This window comes from Anabrus simplex, chromosome 3, assembly GCF_040414725.1.
Source record: "Anabrus simplex isolate iqAnaSimp1 chromosome 3, ASM4041472v1, whole genome shotgun sequence".
NCBI lineage: Eukaryota > Metazoa > Arthropoda > Insecta > Orthoptera > Tettigoniidae > Anabrus > Anabrus simplex.
In genome coordinates this window covers 145,909,590-145,927,704 of record NC_090267.1, presented here as the reverse complement: position 1 = coordinate 145,927,704, position 18,115 = coordinate 145,909,590, and the positions used below count along the sequence as shown (strand labels likewise).

At 38.2% G+C, this 18,115-nt stretch overlaps 1 protein-coding gene across 1 annotated transcript in view; it reads left to right on the top strand.

Moving 5' to 3' along the window:
* LOC136866089 (vascular endothelial growth factor receptor 2) overlaps positions 1-18,115 on the top strand; it is a 254,837-nt gene that overhangs the window by 223,422 nt on the left and 13,300 nt on the right. The window contains exons 19-20 of the mRNA XM_068226603.1: positions 1,037-1,118; positions 7,210-7,315. Coding sequence (XP_068082704.1) covers positions 1,037-1,118; positions 7,210-7,315 — 188 coding nt within the window. The remainder of the gene's footprint in view (positions 1-1,036; positions 1,119-7,209; positions 7,316-18,115) is intronic.

Sequence of the window (18,115 nt, the reverse complement as noted above, 5' to 3'; positions counted from 1 at the left end):
ACCGGACCCATCGGACCACAGGCAAGCATTCTATCCATTTTGCCATAAAGCTGTACTTTAATTGGCTAAACCTTAGGCTACCATCTCCACTAATCAGGTGTTGATTATTGACAGTTAGCAGAGGCCAGGGCAGTAGCTTGTGAAACAGCACTGACAACACAATAGGCTACTCTGTTGTCCATTGGCTGCAGCTCAGAACACTTAGGACTTGAGATTCACTAAACAAACTATTGAAAAGCAGTAACCTAATTCTAGTGGTAGCCCATGTCTTGTTCCCAGCATACACCATTGTACAATACAAAATGTATGTGACACGGAAGATCAGAATTTTCTGTTCTTCATTCCTTTGTTACAACAAATACTTCAGTAAGATTAGTATCCTATTAACAATGGTATATGGAAGAAAAAGAAACATATTAAATATTTCCATTATTATTTGTTGTAGGGTATTTTGTTATGCAGCATTTATCCATAAGACCAATATTAATGGGGATACTTGAGAATTAATTTTTATACCTTCCCCATAACTACCATTTTACCAAGTGTGAATAAAATTATTTATAGCCTAGGTTGTAGCACCTTCTCCCATGACCTTAAATATCCATTTTCATTGAATTCTGTCCAGCTATTTTCTAGTGTGTGTGTCTCCCCTCCACCCCTCTCTCTCTCTCTCTCTCTCTCTCTCTCTCTCTCTCTCACACACACACACACACACAATAGACAAAACTCAAATTTATGCTTTGGTATATTGAAATAAATATATATCTTTTTATATCTTTAGCCTATATTATTGACTGAATTAAATTACAGAGATAGACATTAACCTGATCATCAGTTAGAACTGCAAATATATATTTTTAAAAAAGGCATTTTAACCAACTAGTTGCATTAGTTTATTCTGTTATGTTAGCAATTAATAGTTCTGATTTAAGCTTTTCTTCAAATGGGCAGAAGTCTAATGTGTAAATCTTGTTGTTGTTTTAAACCTTTATTATCTTCAGCATGTGTAATATGATCCCTGATGTATTTTTCACAGGAATGGAAGCAGATGAAAAATTATACAACAAATTACTTGCTGGCTACAGAATGGAAAAGCCTCCATTTGCTACAGATGATATGTAAGTAAAACCTATTGTTTATTATTTATCGATGATGATGATGATGATGTAGTAATTAGGGCTCTCTAAAGACTAGGTATGCTCACCTGCCATTTTGGTTCTTGCCTGCTCTGTCTTGGTAAGGTGTCTTGTCAGCCCAACTCATTTTTTTGCTGTTCACTACACTAGCAAACAAGTGCAACAACAATAATAATAATAATAATAATAATAATAATAATAATAATAATAATAATAATAATAATAATAATAATAATAATAATAATGTTGAGAATATATATATTCATTCAATTCTGGCTGAGCCACCATCAAGTACACTATGGTTTCTTTTTCCATTCTGACACATCAGGATTGTAACCTCCATGTCTATTGTTTTCACTGTATCCATCTGTGATTTACGTATGTAATAAATAGTGTCATTCTAATACAAACCATGCTGACCTTATTACTTTCTGAAACATCGTGCCTTTTCAACAAATAATAATAATAATAATAATAATAATAATAATAATAATAATAATACTCTTTTCCAGCTAACACCGGTTGGGGGCAAACATGGTTCCTCTCCACTTTGTCCTGCTTCTCCACCATTCCTCATCCAACACTGTTCCAGTCCAGGTTCTGTCGTTCTAAGCTGTTCTTCCCAGAGTCTTGGTCTTCCTCGTTCTCTCTTCCCTGTCATCTGTCCTTCCAGTACTTGTCTTGCTTGTCTTTCCTATTTCATCTGCTTGACATAGCCAAAATACCTCATTCTGTTCTGTTCCAGGTTGTCATTTAATTTTTGCACATTTAGCTCTTTTCATATGTCTTCATTTTTCACTCTATCCCTCCTTGTCTTCTGTACCGTACTTCTCATAGACTTCATTTCAGCTGCCTGAACTCTACTCTCATCTCTCTGAGTCACTGTTCAGGTTTCTGCTGCATATATTATAGGTAAGTAATATCCCTTGTGCATTACTTCTTTAGCCTTCATTGGTACACCTTTATTGCATATTAATCTCCTTACCTGATTTTAAAAGGCACTCTTCAGTTGTATCCTTTTGCTAATTTCCATATCCAGTCTTCCATTTTCTGTCGGCAATTTTTATAGCCCCTTTTTCTTCTTCACTTCCCCTACTCATCACCATTGTCTTGCTCTTCTCCGTGTTGATCTTCAATCCCCATTGTTTAGGTCTTCTATTCAGTAGTCAGCTGTTGTTGTACCCCCTTCTCATCTTCTCCTCAGATGACCTCATCATCTGCAAACATCATTACATTCATTCTTTCCCCCTCTATAATCTTACCTTGCTGCCTTTACGATGTCATCCATCACTATTATTAACAGTAAAGGTGACAACACACTCCCTTGTTTTAGCCCATTGTCAATTCTAAACCATTCTGATCTACCCACTGTTGTATTCAAACAGCTGTCACAGTTATCATATATTGCTTTTATCATTGTTATTAGTTCCTTTCCTAAGCCCCTGTGTGTCAGACTTTCCAAAACATTTCTTTTGTTCTGTGGATGCTTTCATGCACTTTTTCTAAGTCATTGCTATATCCTTCCCATATTTTCAGCTCTTTTCCATGATCTGATTCAGAATGAAAATGGGTTCTACTGTTGACCTTCCACTTCTGAATCCAAATTGTTCCTCTTGTAACTGACTTTCCACCTTTTCTCTCATTCTTCTTTCCAGTATCCTTTCTATTATCTTGGCAACATAGGAGATGATGGTGATTCCTTGTTTTCATAATAAATGCATAAATAACATGACCAATAGCAGTAGTTAACTCATTAGAAATAAAGGGTGAAGCAAATGATTGCTTAATTTTAAAACTATGTACTGAACAGCGCAGAGTGGATGACTGATTTCGGAGATTAGTTTATTCAGTAAAACCTTGTTAGGTGTTTCTGCAGGGAACAAGGAAAGATAATGTGTTAAGTGAGAAAACGTACTATTGAATACACAAATAAAAACTGTCCAACACAAATGTATAAACACTTGATATGTTTTTGATCCGACAAGCATGCATATCATATTGTGAAGCCAGCTTCTGAATTCCATCCTTGTAGTAATCTGCCACCTGATGTGCCAGCCACTGCTGTGCGGCCCTTTTTAGATCCTCATCGTCGTCATGGCGTTGACTTCCTAAATGCTTTCTCAAGCGCAAGAACAAGTGGTAGTCACTAGACACTATGTCACGACTATACAGAGGATGATCAAATTGTCCCCAACCAAATGAAGTGATGAGGTCTCGGGTTAGATTAGCCGTGTGAGGTCGCACATTGTAATGAAGCAAAAGAATCCCCCCTTGTGAGCATGACAAGCCGTTTGTTTTGATTGCGTGAGCACAACTTCTGATAATCTAAGCATCCTGGCATAATTTCATAAAGAGTACTCCTGGAAATTTCAGGCAACTCATAACTTAATGACAAAATCTTAAAGCATCTGTTTTCTCAAACCTTTGCATCAACTTTTTGCACCAAGTCTTCAGTACTGACAGACGGTCGCCCAATACGCTTCCCGTCATGGACATTAGTACGGCCTTCTTTAAATGCTCTAACCCATTTTCTTACCATTTCTTTGCTCATAGTGTCTTCTCCATACACTTCACTAATCTGCTGATGAATGTCAACAGCTTTCATGCCTTTTCCCTTTAAAAATTGAATCACAGCGCGTACTTCACACTCGGCGAGACCGTTAATTGTGAGAAGCATTTTCAATACGCACAAACAAACATAAATACAGGCAAAGGCTTCCGTAATGGCATTTGTGGCTAACTTATAGATGTACGTACTGATTGCACATGCTCTGAACGACGATCGAAGTGCTGCACCAGTCATATTTAAAAATGGTACTTACTTTAAAAACATGCTTCGTATATTTAATGAAAAAAAATAGTCAACCTATCGTGTCTTAACAATGTGAACAAATGAGAGTGAGAAAGCGGAGAGTAGAAAGTATCCCATACAGTGGGCACGGCTAGCCACTGTAAGCACCCATCCGTAAGGCCACGTATCCACTCTCACTTCGCCGGAGTGAAAAAATATGACGTACCTTCAGTAATTTTATACATCATGGTATTTACTCGACACAGATTCAATAAAACACTCATAAAACATCAAAGAATGTGAAAACAAACTTACTTTGAACTAGTCCCAAAATGTGTCTCATATTTAACAAAAAGCAATTAAGCCATGCATCAAAGAGGTCAGGTGGATCAGAGCTACTTAAATAATCAGATAAAAATTAGAACTAAATTGAAATAAGAAAATTTAATTTAGAGGAAATAAAAAAATGTAATGAAATTATGGAAATCATTAATTACACCATTTAAATTAACACCACTGGTTTCATAGGAAACCACTTCAATTATAGAACAAAGGATAGTATTCATTAAAGGCCTTGAAATAGTTAAATAGATCTTTTTAAATGCAAATATTTCTCAAAATTATTCAAATACCAAAGAAGTTGAAGACTAATCCCAAGTGCCATACTCCAGAAAAATGATTTCAGCCGACACACAAATAAATAATTTGAGATTGAAATATGGACAATGAAGAAATTTTCAATCAATATAAGGTTAAAATTATTAATTAAAATCTAGAACAATGTAAAATTATTAATTAAACTCACGTCACCACCAAAGATCAGTCTAGTCAGCCATCCACTTATTTATCAACTACTCCATCATTAAAAAAGAAATCTGTCACTTAATTGTCATCAACATATGGGAACAGTGACCACAACCATTTTTAGTAAAACAGCTGAGTAATGGCACGATGAAACACAGGTGACCGAAGAAATAGGAAAACAAAATGGCAGATAAATGCAGGCAGAAAGAAAAGTAGTAGTCCAAATGAACCAATCTTCAACTTAACATAAAGAAATAAATGTGTAACTGGATTAAAGCTACTATATACGAGGGCAAGTCAATAAGTATCTGCAATTTTGCTCTGATTGTCTTTAGGTTGGCTCTATGGTGTTGTGTGCTCATTAGCCGCTGCATGGCACCATTGTCTACGCCTGTGGTAGGTTTCAGTATTAGTAGATCAGTACAGCTTGCGCTGTTGTGACGTAAAGATGGCCATACCACTCTCTGTTTGCGCCAAGGAAGAACAGCGTTCTGTAATCTTTTTTTGTGGTTTGAGGGTGTACCAGGAGCAGAAATTAATAGAAGACTTTCAGCACAATACGGAGACTCCTGAAAATTTACACGTAACCGTGTTTCTTGGTAGTTTCACGACAGGGGTAGTAGAAAGTGTCGGCGTACGGATAAGAAAAAAGTCGCTGTTCATAAGCACTAAGTGGGGAATCTAAGAACCAAATTAACATAGGATAAGTTTAAATGCATAACACAGGCCTTAAGAATTAGGTATGAAATTAACATGAGTTTCATCTACAACAAAACTACAGAGTTCAAAATAATTAGGGGAACATGTTTTTGAACGTATGCCATGCTCCACAAAACAATATCTCACACCCAGGTTTATTCCAAACTAAACCTTTATTCTATACCGTTGAAGTATACAAAAGAACATCGATGAATTCGCGTTCATTTTCAGAACACAAACGGAAATTTCCAAACAGGAGCGGAAACAAAGTGATAACAGTCCTCTAGGGTGGATTTTTATCACAGTTGGAGAGCTTCAGCATGGTGTATGTCCTGCACGAGCATTTATCACACCTTGGCGCCTACGTGACATGCTCCATATAAGTCGACGGAGGTCACATTGCGGCATCAGGTCCCATTCTTCAATGAGAGCCTGTTCGAGGTCTTGGAGAGTCTGTGGTGGAACAGGATGCCCACGAACACTTCTGTCAAGCCTATCTCACACATGCTCGATGGGATTAAGGTCGGAAATCACTGCTGGCCATTCCATCTTTTGAATGTCCAGTTCTTGCAAGACAGCTATGGTGATGCGTGCTATATGAGCCATGACATTCTCGTGCATGAGTACAAATTCAGGGCCAACACCATATGCAGCAACCAACACATGCTGTAGCAGTATCTGTTTGACGTACCCCACAGTGGTAAGATTACCACAGACAACGACAAGATCCATACGGCCATCAATACTGATGCCACCCCACACCATCACAGAACCTTGTCCAAATCGGTTGCCTTCCTGGACAACATTTGGCATATACTGCTCACCACAGCGTCTCCATACACATTGACATCCTGTGTCAGGGGAAATCTGGACTCGTCTGTGAACAGCACAAGTCTCCATTGGCGAAGTTGCCAGTTGACGTGGGTATGGGCAAACAGAAGGCGAACTGCGCGATGTTGCTGCGTTAAATGGGGCAGTCTGGGTCATAAGGACACTTCTCCTAACCTGTTCCTTACTGTCTGGTCAGACACCGTGACTCCAGTGACCCTCCTAAGGTCTTGTTGCAGTTCTCTGGCAGTTGCTGAACAATGCCGCAATGCACAGATGGTCAGATATCAGTCATCCTGTGGGATTGTCATACGTCCACTACCTTGTTCAACCCTCCTTGTAAACTGGCCTGTCTCATTGTACCCATTCTGTAAGCGGTGAATAACTGACGGAGAGATATTGAGATGCACAGCAACACGACAAAAAGTCCATCCTTCCTGGATCAAAGTGACGGCCTTTGCGACTTGAACCTCATTAAGATGTCTCATAGGATGTGCTGGTTTACGTACAACGTGCTCAAATGACTGCAGTAGTCTGTGTACCTCACAACGACACATGGATGCACCACTATTCACTTTGTTTTGAGGGGTCACCTGACAGCTTAATTCATGGCTATGCCTACAGATGGAGTATAACTTCGATTTGAGATACCCTGAGCAGCTAAGGCCTCAAGGTATGCTGTACGACCATTGGAACCCCATCTACCACGTTAATGTTCACATACCAGACGTTACAAAACATGTTCCCCTAATTTTTTTTTCAATTGTGTATAATTAAAGTCACATGGTACATTAGTTTAAGGAAATAAAGACATTTTGCTGATACGACTTTCTGTCTATGTTTAGAAAATCTAAACATATAATGTTCTAAACCAATGTTACAAAGGTTAAATGTGATGTTTAATATGATGTGGAAATAAACTATTATGTTTCTTTTATTAATTTTTTTCAGTTATAATACAATGAAAGAATGCTGGGAAGCTCGTCCAGATAGTCGTCCAACATTTTCCACTTTATCAGTGAAGTTAGGTGGCTTCTTAGAGGAAAGTATTAGACAGGTAAGGATTACGGAGCTATCAGCTTATCTAATTATACAATATTTCTTCCCAGAAGCTTATAGGTGGTTAGTATGTGATGGTAACAAAGATGATATCTAGGATTTGCTTCCACTTGCTTTCCCAGAAGCTACCCTACTTACACCTAGTCCTAGGTGAGAATCTCTCCTCTAATTGTTTAGAGACCCCAGGTGGATTGTATAGTACTAGCCACGTGGCACAGAATATGTCTGGGATTCCCACTCCTATTTCATAGCAATTACAATTGAGGAGTAGGATGCAATAACAGCTTAAGTAGATTTACATTATTTTGAGAAACAGATTCTTGAAGTTTATAAATGTTCTGAGTTAAAAATAATATTAGGAATCAACCTGAATTTCATTTAAAGACATTTAAAAGAGCCAGGAAATGTATTTCCCAAAGAATTTTATTGACCTGTTACCTAATAAGAAAGACAGAGTTATTTAAAATTTCCTTTTATACGCTGTTATTGCATGAAGAGCAGGAATATTACCGTATTTACGCGAATAATACCCGCACATTAAAAAAAAAAAAATGAGGCACGGCATTGGGGTGCGGGTTTTATTTGCGTCAATGTCAGCATTTTTTTTTCAAAATCAGCCTTCCTAAAGTTAGGGTGCGGGGATCATTTGCGTAAATACGGTATATTTTGCCATACACCAGTATTGATCAGAGAGTTAGGAAAGCATGATCACCCACTATAAAGGAACAAAAATGGCAGTTTATCCCACCTCAGTTCTCCAAAATGTCTAAACTTACTAAAATTAAGAACAAATTCCTAAAAAAAAAACAAAAATTTGTCAACTAAGGAAGGAAAAAAATGAAGTTTATTCTTTATTTAATATTCACCTTTTTCATTCTTTATTGCATAAAGGGCCAAGAGAAGTTTGTTACAATGCTCTCCCCAACTATGATATTAGGCTATGATAATTCCCCCTCCCCAACAAATATTTGAAATCTTATAAAATTAGAAACATTCCTTTCTGAACAACTTTTATTCCTATTTTCATTTACAAAGTGATTTTCTAAACCTAAAAGAAAAGAAACAGATCACAAAGTATATAATTGGGATTTGGACATTGTGTGTATTACTTGTTTGAAATACTCAAATACTGCATCATCGACCAAAATCAGGATGATTCATCTTCACATGCTGCATTAGTAGACTCTAGGGAATCATTATGCACAGACATGACTTTCATATACCACTCAAGATTTTCAGGTTTTAAGTATTTCATTAGTGAAAGAACATCAACCCTTTTGTCTGCTTTTACACCACATTTTCTTACATCAAGTAGCCTCAAATCATTAAAACCGAGAAAGCTAGCTTTCCTCTTTAAGAAGGTAAATGGCACATAGTTAGGAGTGTAGGACTGTGACCCTGATCAACACCATTATGGTAATAAAGTCACACAAACCTCTGTATCATGAACCTGTTGCTTTTAGCTGAGGGCATTCTTAGAAACATAGGTCAAAGTGCTGATACCCAGTCTTTTATTAAATGTGATGCCATTACTGCACTGAATGGTTCTGGATGCTTCCTACTGTCCTTCATGATGTTCAGATATTCTTCACAAGTTTCTATGCATTCAACCTGTTTTAGAAGAATGCCATATATCCCAAAGTTCCTGTCAGACTGGCTAAAAGAATTACCTCTAACAGGAAAAATATATTCAGTCTCAACTTTCAGCTCTTTCAACAACCAAGCACCGAACATTACCATAGCATTATTCTTATTTTGACCACCGCATGAGTCGGACAAGACCACAACTTTCTTTTTAATGGGCATTTCCTGTAGTTTTCTTGTTAAAAGGTTGGGTAAGAAAGAGCACATCGAATAGGGGTTCTTTCTTGAGTCACTCTCCAGAAAGCAACAGAAAGCACTACTACCATCATTGTGACAATGCACATTAAAGTTATAAAGCCACAACAAATGCTTATAGAATTGAGCTGTCAAGCCGAGGTAAAGGCAGGTTTTGAGCATAGTCAAATTCAACCTCGAGAATATCTCTGTCCTCAATTCTTACACTATTCAGTAGCTGTCTCCATTGTATGCCTCAACTCGCTTTTTATGGTAAAGGTAATGATTTTTGCAATCATGATCAGGGTTTGCTTTGAGAGATACCTTAATAATTAATGTTATTTGCTTTACGTCCCACTAACTACTTTTACGGTCTTCGGAGGCACCGAGATGCCAGAATTTTTGTCCCGCAGAAGTTCTTTTACGTGCCAGTAAATCTACCGACACGAGGCTGTCGTATTTGAGCACCTTCAAATACCACCAGACTGAGCCAGGATCGAACCTGCCAAGTTGGGGAGAGATACCTTACATTCTGCAGAGTAATCACACATATCTGTTTTTGGTTGTTGGAAAGAATATTCAGAATTTTTCCTGAAGTACTTGTGATATGCACTATACCCTACTCTCAGAGGTTTATTCACCTTATCATAATAATACTGCTTGAAAGCTTATATATTTCACAGTGTTTAATTCAGGGTTCTCAAAGTTCTTCCTGTTTGTTTTTGCCCTGCTGTAGTGAGCTGCCCGATGAGGAACCAGTCCCCAGTGTTCTTCCACAAGCTGCCAGACATTATCTGCAATTTTATTCGGATGGTTGTTGTGTTTTCTTCTATGATCTTCCAGAACAACACCTATAAAATTGAACATTCATCAGCCCTTATTCAAACAGTAACTGTGACAAGCACATCCATATATCCATATTTTTACATACCGTATTACACTGACCCGCTCATAAGGATTGTTGCAAGGTCCTCTGTCGCATTTCTGATGTTTGGAAATCAGAAAGCAGAAATTGTCTACAGACAGGCATCTCATCATGTTTCACTTTTATGCAGTAACTCCATACATTATCTCTATTTTTAGATCAGTTATGCTTTTGAAAGGTCTTTTTCTTTCTTTTTCATATAACCCAGCAAAGCTGCATCCTGAAGTAACCTGTCACCAGCCTCCCAAAATGATCTAAAGCTATTCTTCTGATCTTCATACGTTGCAGTTTCAAAACACCTGAAAAAGATGTAAAATGTAAGAACAACCCTCCTTCACAACACCACTACATTAATAAAATGAAACAATGTTCTGATTCATTATATTTATTAACGCTAGGTAGACTAAAACCAACCGATCTTGTAAAGAAGAGCCTACCTTTTCCTGCAACATTTATCCACTTCCCTAAATTTCTTCTTTCCGATTTCCTTTCCACTTGTGAGAGAAATGTAACTTCTGCCACTGTTTCTAGCACAATTTACAATATTTCTTTTCCATGAATCAGGATCTTTCATCCTTTTCCTTCCCCTGCATCTGGGCTTAAAACTGTTGTCTAAACAGGCAGTACCATCAAATACTTCTGAATCACTTCCTACTGATGTATCAGAAGTGACATCAATAGAAATATCGGCACCAGCCACAAAACCTTCTCTTCCGCTCGCTGACATCTTCTCCAGCCAAAGAATTATGTTCACACAGGACTCCAGTTACCTGGTACCATTTCATCCAGGTGTTGTTGACTTGGGTGCAGGAATCCGGAAGGCTGTCACCAATTCTACACATGAGGGAGCCGAGGCATTTTAATTGCTCCATTTTCTTCAGCTTTTATGCTGATGGTATCATCAGTTTGCAAGTCATATTCCTCTGTCTTATTGAGATTGAGTCTAAGCCCAAATTCACCATGTTGTACTTTCTATTGCTGCATTTTCTCCTGGAGGCCTTCACGCCGTACATCTGCCAAAAAGATGTCATCAGCGTAGAGGAGTGTCATTTGGTGGGGCGTTCGCAGGTCACACATAATAGGAAGGGCAAAAGTGCTGTCTGTGATGTACTCCAACATTAATGGCAAAGGGAGGCGATGTTCCTGTTGCACATCAGATCGTGCTGGAAACATTGCAGTACAGTAGCTGAAACCACTGGACTTTGGAAACAGTGTTATGCAAAATTACACTACAGTGCAGAACTTAAGGACGAAAGTAACTTTTGCACGTTGTGTCACTGCCAAGTAATATAGCTTGATAAAACTTGAACCATGCATAGAAAGAACTGCTACAGTATGGTATGGTAGGCAACTGAAAGGAATATGCGATGAGATGAACAGAAATTACACTTTTATACAGAGACAATAAATTACACGTAAGTCACTAAGACTCATGATGGTCACCTGGACATCACAAAAGAAGGGACATGGTTCTTAAAAGGGTCTGTGATCATCATGGACAGCGATCCATGCTCTGCAAATGTTCCCATGCTGGTCACAATATTGATAAGAATTTCTTATGGTAGGGTGTTCCATTCCTCAATCAGTGCGGTTGACAGCTGCTGGATGGTCGTTGGTGCATGTGGATGTGCTGCAATACGTCTGCCCAGTCCATTCGCTGAATATCCTCTCGTTCCAAGAGCTCCTCCACCTGCGCTGTTCGTTGTGGTTATGCATTTTCATCCATAAAACTGAAGTCGTTGCCGAATGCACCACTGAAAAGACGCACATGGGGAAGGAGTACGTCACAATAACGCTGACCGGTGAGTGTAACCCCATTCAAAGATTTGGAGGTTGGTATGCCCATGCAACATTATGCCTCCTCACATCATAACACTTGGACCATCAAAATGATCATCTTCGACAATATTCCTGGGTGCATTACGTGTTCCCAGCTCTTGTCAGATGAGGGTACGTCTATAATTACTACTCAGACTGAATCTGCTCTCAGTGAGATGAGCACGTGACTCACCTCCTCGTCGGTGCAGTCCTGATGTTCTTGGCACCATTGCAAATGGTGCCGCTGATATGCAGGTGTCAGTGAAACATACCGTAATGGTTGTTAGGCAAATAGACCACCCCCATGCAGTCACCATGCCACTGTGGAGCATGAGATTGGATGCCTCAAAGTCCTGTTAAATGTGGTTGCAATTGCACCCGCTGTTTGACATGTCTCTTCTTGCTTGTTGCACAATGTAGCAGTCATCTGCTGCTGGAGTCAACTGTGGTTGACCCCTCCCTCTCCTTCGGGAAGCAGTGCCTGTGGTTTGGAATGGTCTCTATGCACTTGAAAGAATACTGTGAGCAATACCAAACTCCTAGGCTACACTCGTCACACCTCTCCTACTTATCGCTCTCAAATGTGATTTTATTTGACGTAAATAAATATCACATGAGAACATGTTCACTTCCTTGTGTAAACTTCTTTATTGTCACTGTAAGTCACAACACACAATTACACACAATAGCACGTAACACTGCAACACTTAATAGTGGAGTACCCTGAAGTCGATTCTGCCAAGTACAGATATCTACAACACTGACTCGCTCACTATAACACACACTCTTTTGAACTGACTGACTGACTCACTGACTGACAGCTCGATATATATACTGTTCGATCAACCGTCTAGAATGATCGATTTCTGGAAGGGTTCTTACAACACTCTAAATGGAACAGACTCTCGAAACATCGATCGACCTGCTAGTCGAATAGAGTACTCCAGTAATGGATCCAACTCGAAATTTTGATTACTGTTTACCAATACACATGGAAATCTCTCCACCATTCCTAATGTCTTTACATGTACCTGAATAATAAACCTTACCGTAAGTTTCCAGAACCCTTAATTTTTGAAATATCTTCTTTCAAATCTGTGACCAAAGGAATTGATTTGGTACTTTATTTCTTGAGACTGGGCCTTGATTTTCCCCTAGAGTTTTCAGAATAGGCCTCGATTTTCCCTTAGCGTTTTCCGGGATGGGCCTCAATATTTTTTAGACAGGGCCTCGATTTTTTCAGACTGGGCCTGAAACAAAGCCGTTAGTTGTGCGAACATAATGCTTACCCAATCGTTGGTTTCTTCCTCTGAGGTGACTTCAAAGTCGAAACTGCCTGGGTCCACCTAGTTGTCTATCAAATCCTGGCGCAGCCTCTCTTGTAAGTCCGCTTTGCTTCCAGCTGATATAGATGTTGATTCCCATAGGGAATCTGAAAAAAATGTTCCAAATGAGTAAATTTATAATACCAATATAAATGGTCCGTTATTGGACATTATAAATTTTCCAGCTAACTCATTCCTGGTTGCCAGCGTTTCGCCCCCGTGTGCTAGGCTGGGCTCATCAGTTGGTACCTAGCACACCTACCAAGACGCTGGCTAATGCATACCGTGGAGGCCACTGCGTAGACTAATTGTAGCCACCGGCAGTGCCAATGCACTATGAGAGATTTTGTCTCATTATCAAAAATTGATGCCTGCTTGGCCATCAGATGATATAGATGTTGATTCCCATAGGGAATCTGAAAAAAATGTTCCGAATGAGTAAATTTATAATACCAATATAAATGGTCCGTTATTGGACATTATAAATTTTCCAGCTAACTCATTCCTGGTTCCTGATGAGCCCAACCTAGCACATGGGGGCGAAACGCTGGCAACCAGGAATGAGTTAGCTGGAAAATTTATAATGTCCAATAACGGACCATTTATATTGGTATTGCTTCCAGCTGTCGGTAAACCTCGGAATACCAGTGCTTTTCGTAAAATCGCCACGGTCATTTGGTCGATTTTCATTGCTGAGTTTCAAAGTGTCCTGTCGCAGTCACTGATTTATCGCTTTCAAATACAATTTTATTTGACTTAAATAAATATCACATGAGAACACGTTCACTTCCTTGTGTAAACTACTTTATTGTCACTGTAAGTCACAACACACAATTACACACAATAACAAGTCACACTACAACACTTAATAGCAGTGTACCCTGAAGTCGATTTTGAAAAGTACAGATATCAACAACACTGACTCGCTCACTACAACACACACTCTCTTGAACTGACTGACTCACTGACATTTAACATTTAATAAAAGATAATTTAGCATTTAATAAAATATAATTAAAATATATTAAACATAATAATTGAAGGTTTTACAACAGTTAGGATGTCGTACCTACGACATTCTTCCAGTTTTCCGATGATTTTTCCCTTGTGAAGTAATCCAAATGTTGTCTCCAGGCCATGTTGTAAGGAATAACACCACCACAGTGCACTATAACAGCTCACTGATTGACTCACACTGTCTTCTCCCGTTCACTTCAACTGCCTCATTTTGTGGGGCCAGACCAATTCGGCACTGTAGTCTCGCTGACCTCACGTAGGTTTCTGTGCACATGTGGAAGACCACCACACTTCACTTTCATTCATTTCCACCGAGTAGTAGATATATTAGTTTGCTTTATCTATCATGTCCGTAAATTTTGCACAGCAGTGTAGAATAATCATAATTATTTTACTCTGTTTCCTTGCTATGTATTAAGAGTTGTTAATATTCTTACTTGGCTATAACTTAATTATTGACCATGAAGTATTGGACACAGACTGTATTGTCATACCTCAATGAGTTCTTCAGATTTTGTCAAAAAATTGTGAAAGAAATATAAGAATATAGTCTACAGAGTTTTGAATGTAAAACTAGATTTTAAAAAATAAGTTTTGTTATGTTTATTTCTTCTTTTAAAGAAATGAGCTTCACACATTTGAAATACAAACAGGATTTCTAAGCTGCATAGTTATAGACGTGATAGTTAATTTTATTCTTTCTAGAAACATACATTCTTATTTTAGGTCTGTTAAGGTATACAAATATCTTTTTTCTTTTTTTCAAACTTGCTTTACGTCGCATCGACACAGATAGGTCTTATGGCGGCGATGGGATAGGAGAGGCCTAGGCATGGGAAGGAAGCAGTCGTGGCCGTAATTAAGGTACAGCCCCAGCGTTTGTCTGGTATGAAAATGGGAAACCACAGAAAACCAGTATTTTTTACCTCTAGTAGATCACTTATATAGTTTGATATATACGAGGGCAAATCAAAAAGTATCTGCAATCAATTTTTATAATTTATTACAAAGAGAGTACACACTTTTTATTGATATCATTTTTCATCATAGTCACCCTGCTTTTCAATTCACATGGTCCACTGTTTCACAAGCTTTCTGATACCCTCTGCAAAAAAGGTTTTTGGTTGCCCAGCAAGCCACGTATGCACCACTTCCTTCATATGCAGAACCATGGCTAATGTGCATATGGTTTGCCACGTCATCAACAGTTGCTCATCTGTTATTCAGGATCATATCACACACTTGTTCAACATTGGCATCAGTTACGGCTGCAGATGACACCCGGATCTTTCTCCATCCTTCACGCTCGTGCGACCCCGTTTGAACTGTTCAGTCCACTAGTAAACACTTCGCTGTAACAAAACATTGTCCCCATATTGTGCTGAAAATCTTCTATGAATTTCTGCTCCTGGTACACCCTCAGACCACAAAAAACTGATTACGGAATGCTGTTCTCTCTTGGTGCAAACAGAGTGGTGCGGCCATCTTTACGTCGCAACAGCGCAAGCTGTACTGATGTGATAACGCTGAAACCTACCACAGACGTAGGCAATGGTGCCATCTAGCGGCTGGTGAGCACATAACGCCATAGAGCCAACCTGAACACTATTAGAGCAAAATTGCAGGCACTTATTTACTTGCCTATGTATATACAGCATATCTCTCCAGGGCACAGCTAGCTGGGAGTGCCATTCAAAATTGATTTTATATTGTTAGCAATCTACTGATTATATTCATTATAAAATATCAAAGCCATATTAATAACAGTGCTGATGATATTATTATTATTATTATTATTATTATTATTATTATTATTATTATTATTATTATTATTATCATTATTATCATCATTATTATTATTAATCACAACAGTTGTATCAGCACACAATTATTACGTAGCCGGTTTTCAGACTTTAAGGTCCAATGTTAAAACTGTTTACAACATTGAAGTCCACATGAGTGTGTCATCATTGAATTTAAAAATGAGTTTAAATGGAGCCCTGTTGAGATCAACTGTAAGTTAAAGAAAAAGAAAGAACAAGTGTGAGAGTGTGAACATAATACATATAAACCTTTCAATTTTTTATTTATTTCGTATGGCAAAATAATAACGGTTGTGATCTATCCTCCATTTGCTGGGATATCCGCAAGAAAATTTATTTTGGTCCGGCAGCCGATGTTGTTGCTTACTTAGCACCACCCGGGTGGCACGTGTAGGGCACTTTAAGGTATACGTATGGACATAAAGCAACAATGACCCCCAACCTTACAATGATGTTATATAAGGTGTGACATACCATAGGAAAGGCTGGCTGGACCTGATGCTAAGGCTGCTGGTTGAGTACTAAACAGATGTTCAGCTTTAAGTGCAGAGTGCACTGGAATTGCATGACATTACGTCATCTCAAAGTTGTGAATAATATGTTACTTGCATCTGTTTCATTTAGAATTTCATCGAGTTTCTTTATCTATGCAAAAATTATCTTGACGTTTTCATGGGTGTTTAACTCAAATCCGTAATTACCTTTTGGATCCCTAGAAAGTTATGATTATTATTATAAATGTGTTCCACAAAAGTTGATTATCTATTATACTTCTCTGCCTTGAAATGTTCTTGGTATCGTTGATGTAAGGTTCGTACAGTCCTTCCTATGTAAAATATTTTGCAATCATCACAAGTGAGCCTATATACTTCCGAATTGGTGTAGACATCTTTTTTTTTTTGATATTATGTGAATTATAGATGTGCTCTGATATTTTTTTCTGGTTCTGAAGGCTCTTTTTAGACGATGGACCTTAGAGTCCGAAAACTGGTTATGTAATAATATACTGTGCTGATACGACTGTTGTGATTAATAATAATAATAATAATAATAATAATAATAATAATAATAATAATAATAATAATAATAATAATAATAATAATAATAATAATAATAAAATCAATGTACTGTATATGACCAGCCTAATGGCGTAGGAGTAGCATGTCTGTCTCTTACCATGACGTCCTTTGTATAAACCCCGAGTTCATCCAACGGTTTCAATTCTGAATCCAGGCTTATGGAGTCATTAGAGGAGCTGCCTGATTTGAGGGGCAGTAGGCCAAATTAAGAAAAAACAGCAATATGGCTAAAGAAGTTGTTGCACTGACCACACAACATTCCAGTATCTGCAGACCATCCAGCTGGGAAACAATTCCCTTAATAGGCTGTATGTGCCATCAGTTTAGTTCTTTTACACGTTTTGATTTGAATAATTAGAAATTAAATTCATTAGAGAATTTGAACAATCAAACTTATTTCTTCATTTCGATGAGGATTCTCCTCTTATCATGCACTAGTATTAACCCTGTTAGGATCAGGTATGTTTATAAAGAGTGCACTTAAAATGACCAGCTGTTTACTGGCTGGTGTAATGGAAAAGACTAAAGTTTACTTTGAAGTTCTCCTCTCATCAGTGCATAACAATTATTGACTCTGGAGTCCACTTCCATAGCATAATGGTTACCATTATCAGCTGCCATCCTTGGAGGCACGGGTTCAATTCCCGGTACTGTCAGGAATTTAAAAATGGCAGGAGGGCTAGTTCTGGTTAAAATGTTACTTGCAGCTCACCTCCATTGAGGTTGTGTGTCTAGAAAGAGCTGCACCACCTCAGGACAAGAATAAAAGTTACTATTGACCCCGGAGCACTGGACAAAGCAAGATTGTATGTAAACTCATACTTCAGTGTTTCTTCAATTTTGTTAAGAATTGTGAAAGAAAAGTAAGAATGTAGTCAACAGAGTTTTTAATGTATTGATGTAATTGATTATGATTTTATTCCTGAACATCGAGGAAACATCTTTTTCCCCCGAGGAAATGAAACAAGAGAGATATTGTAAATAAGAGGACTA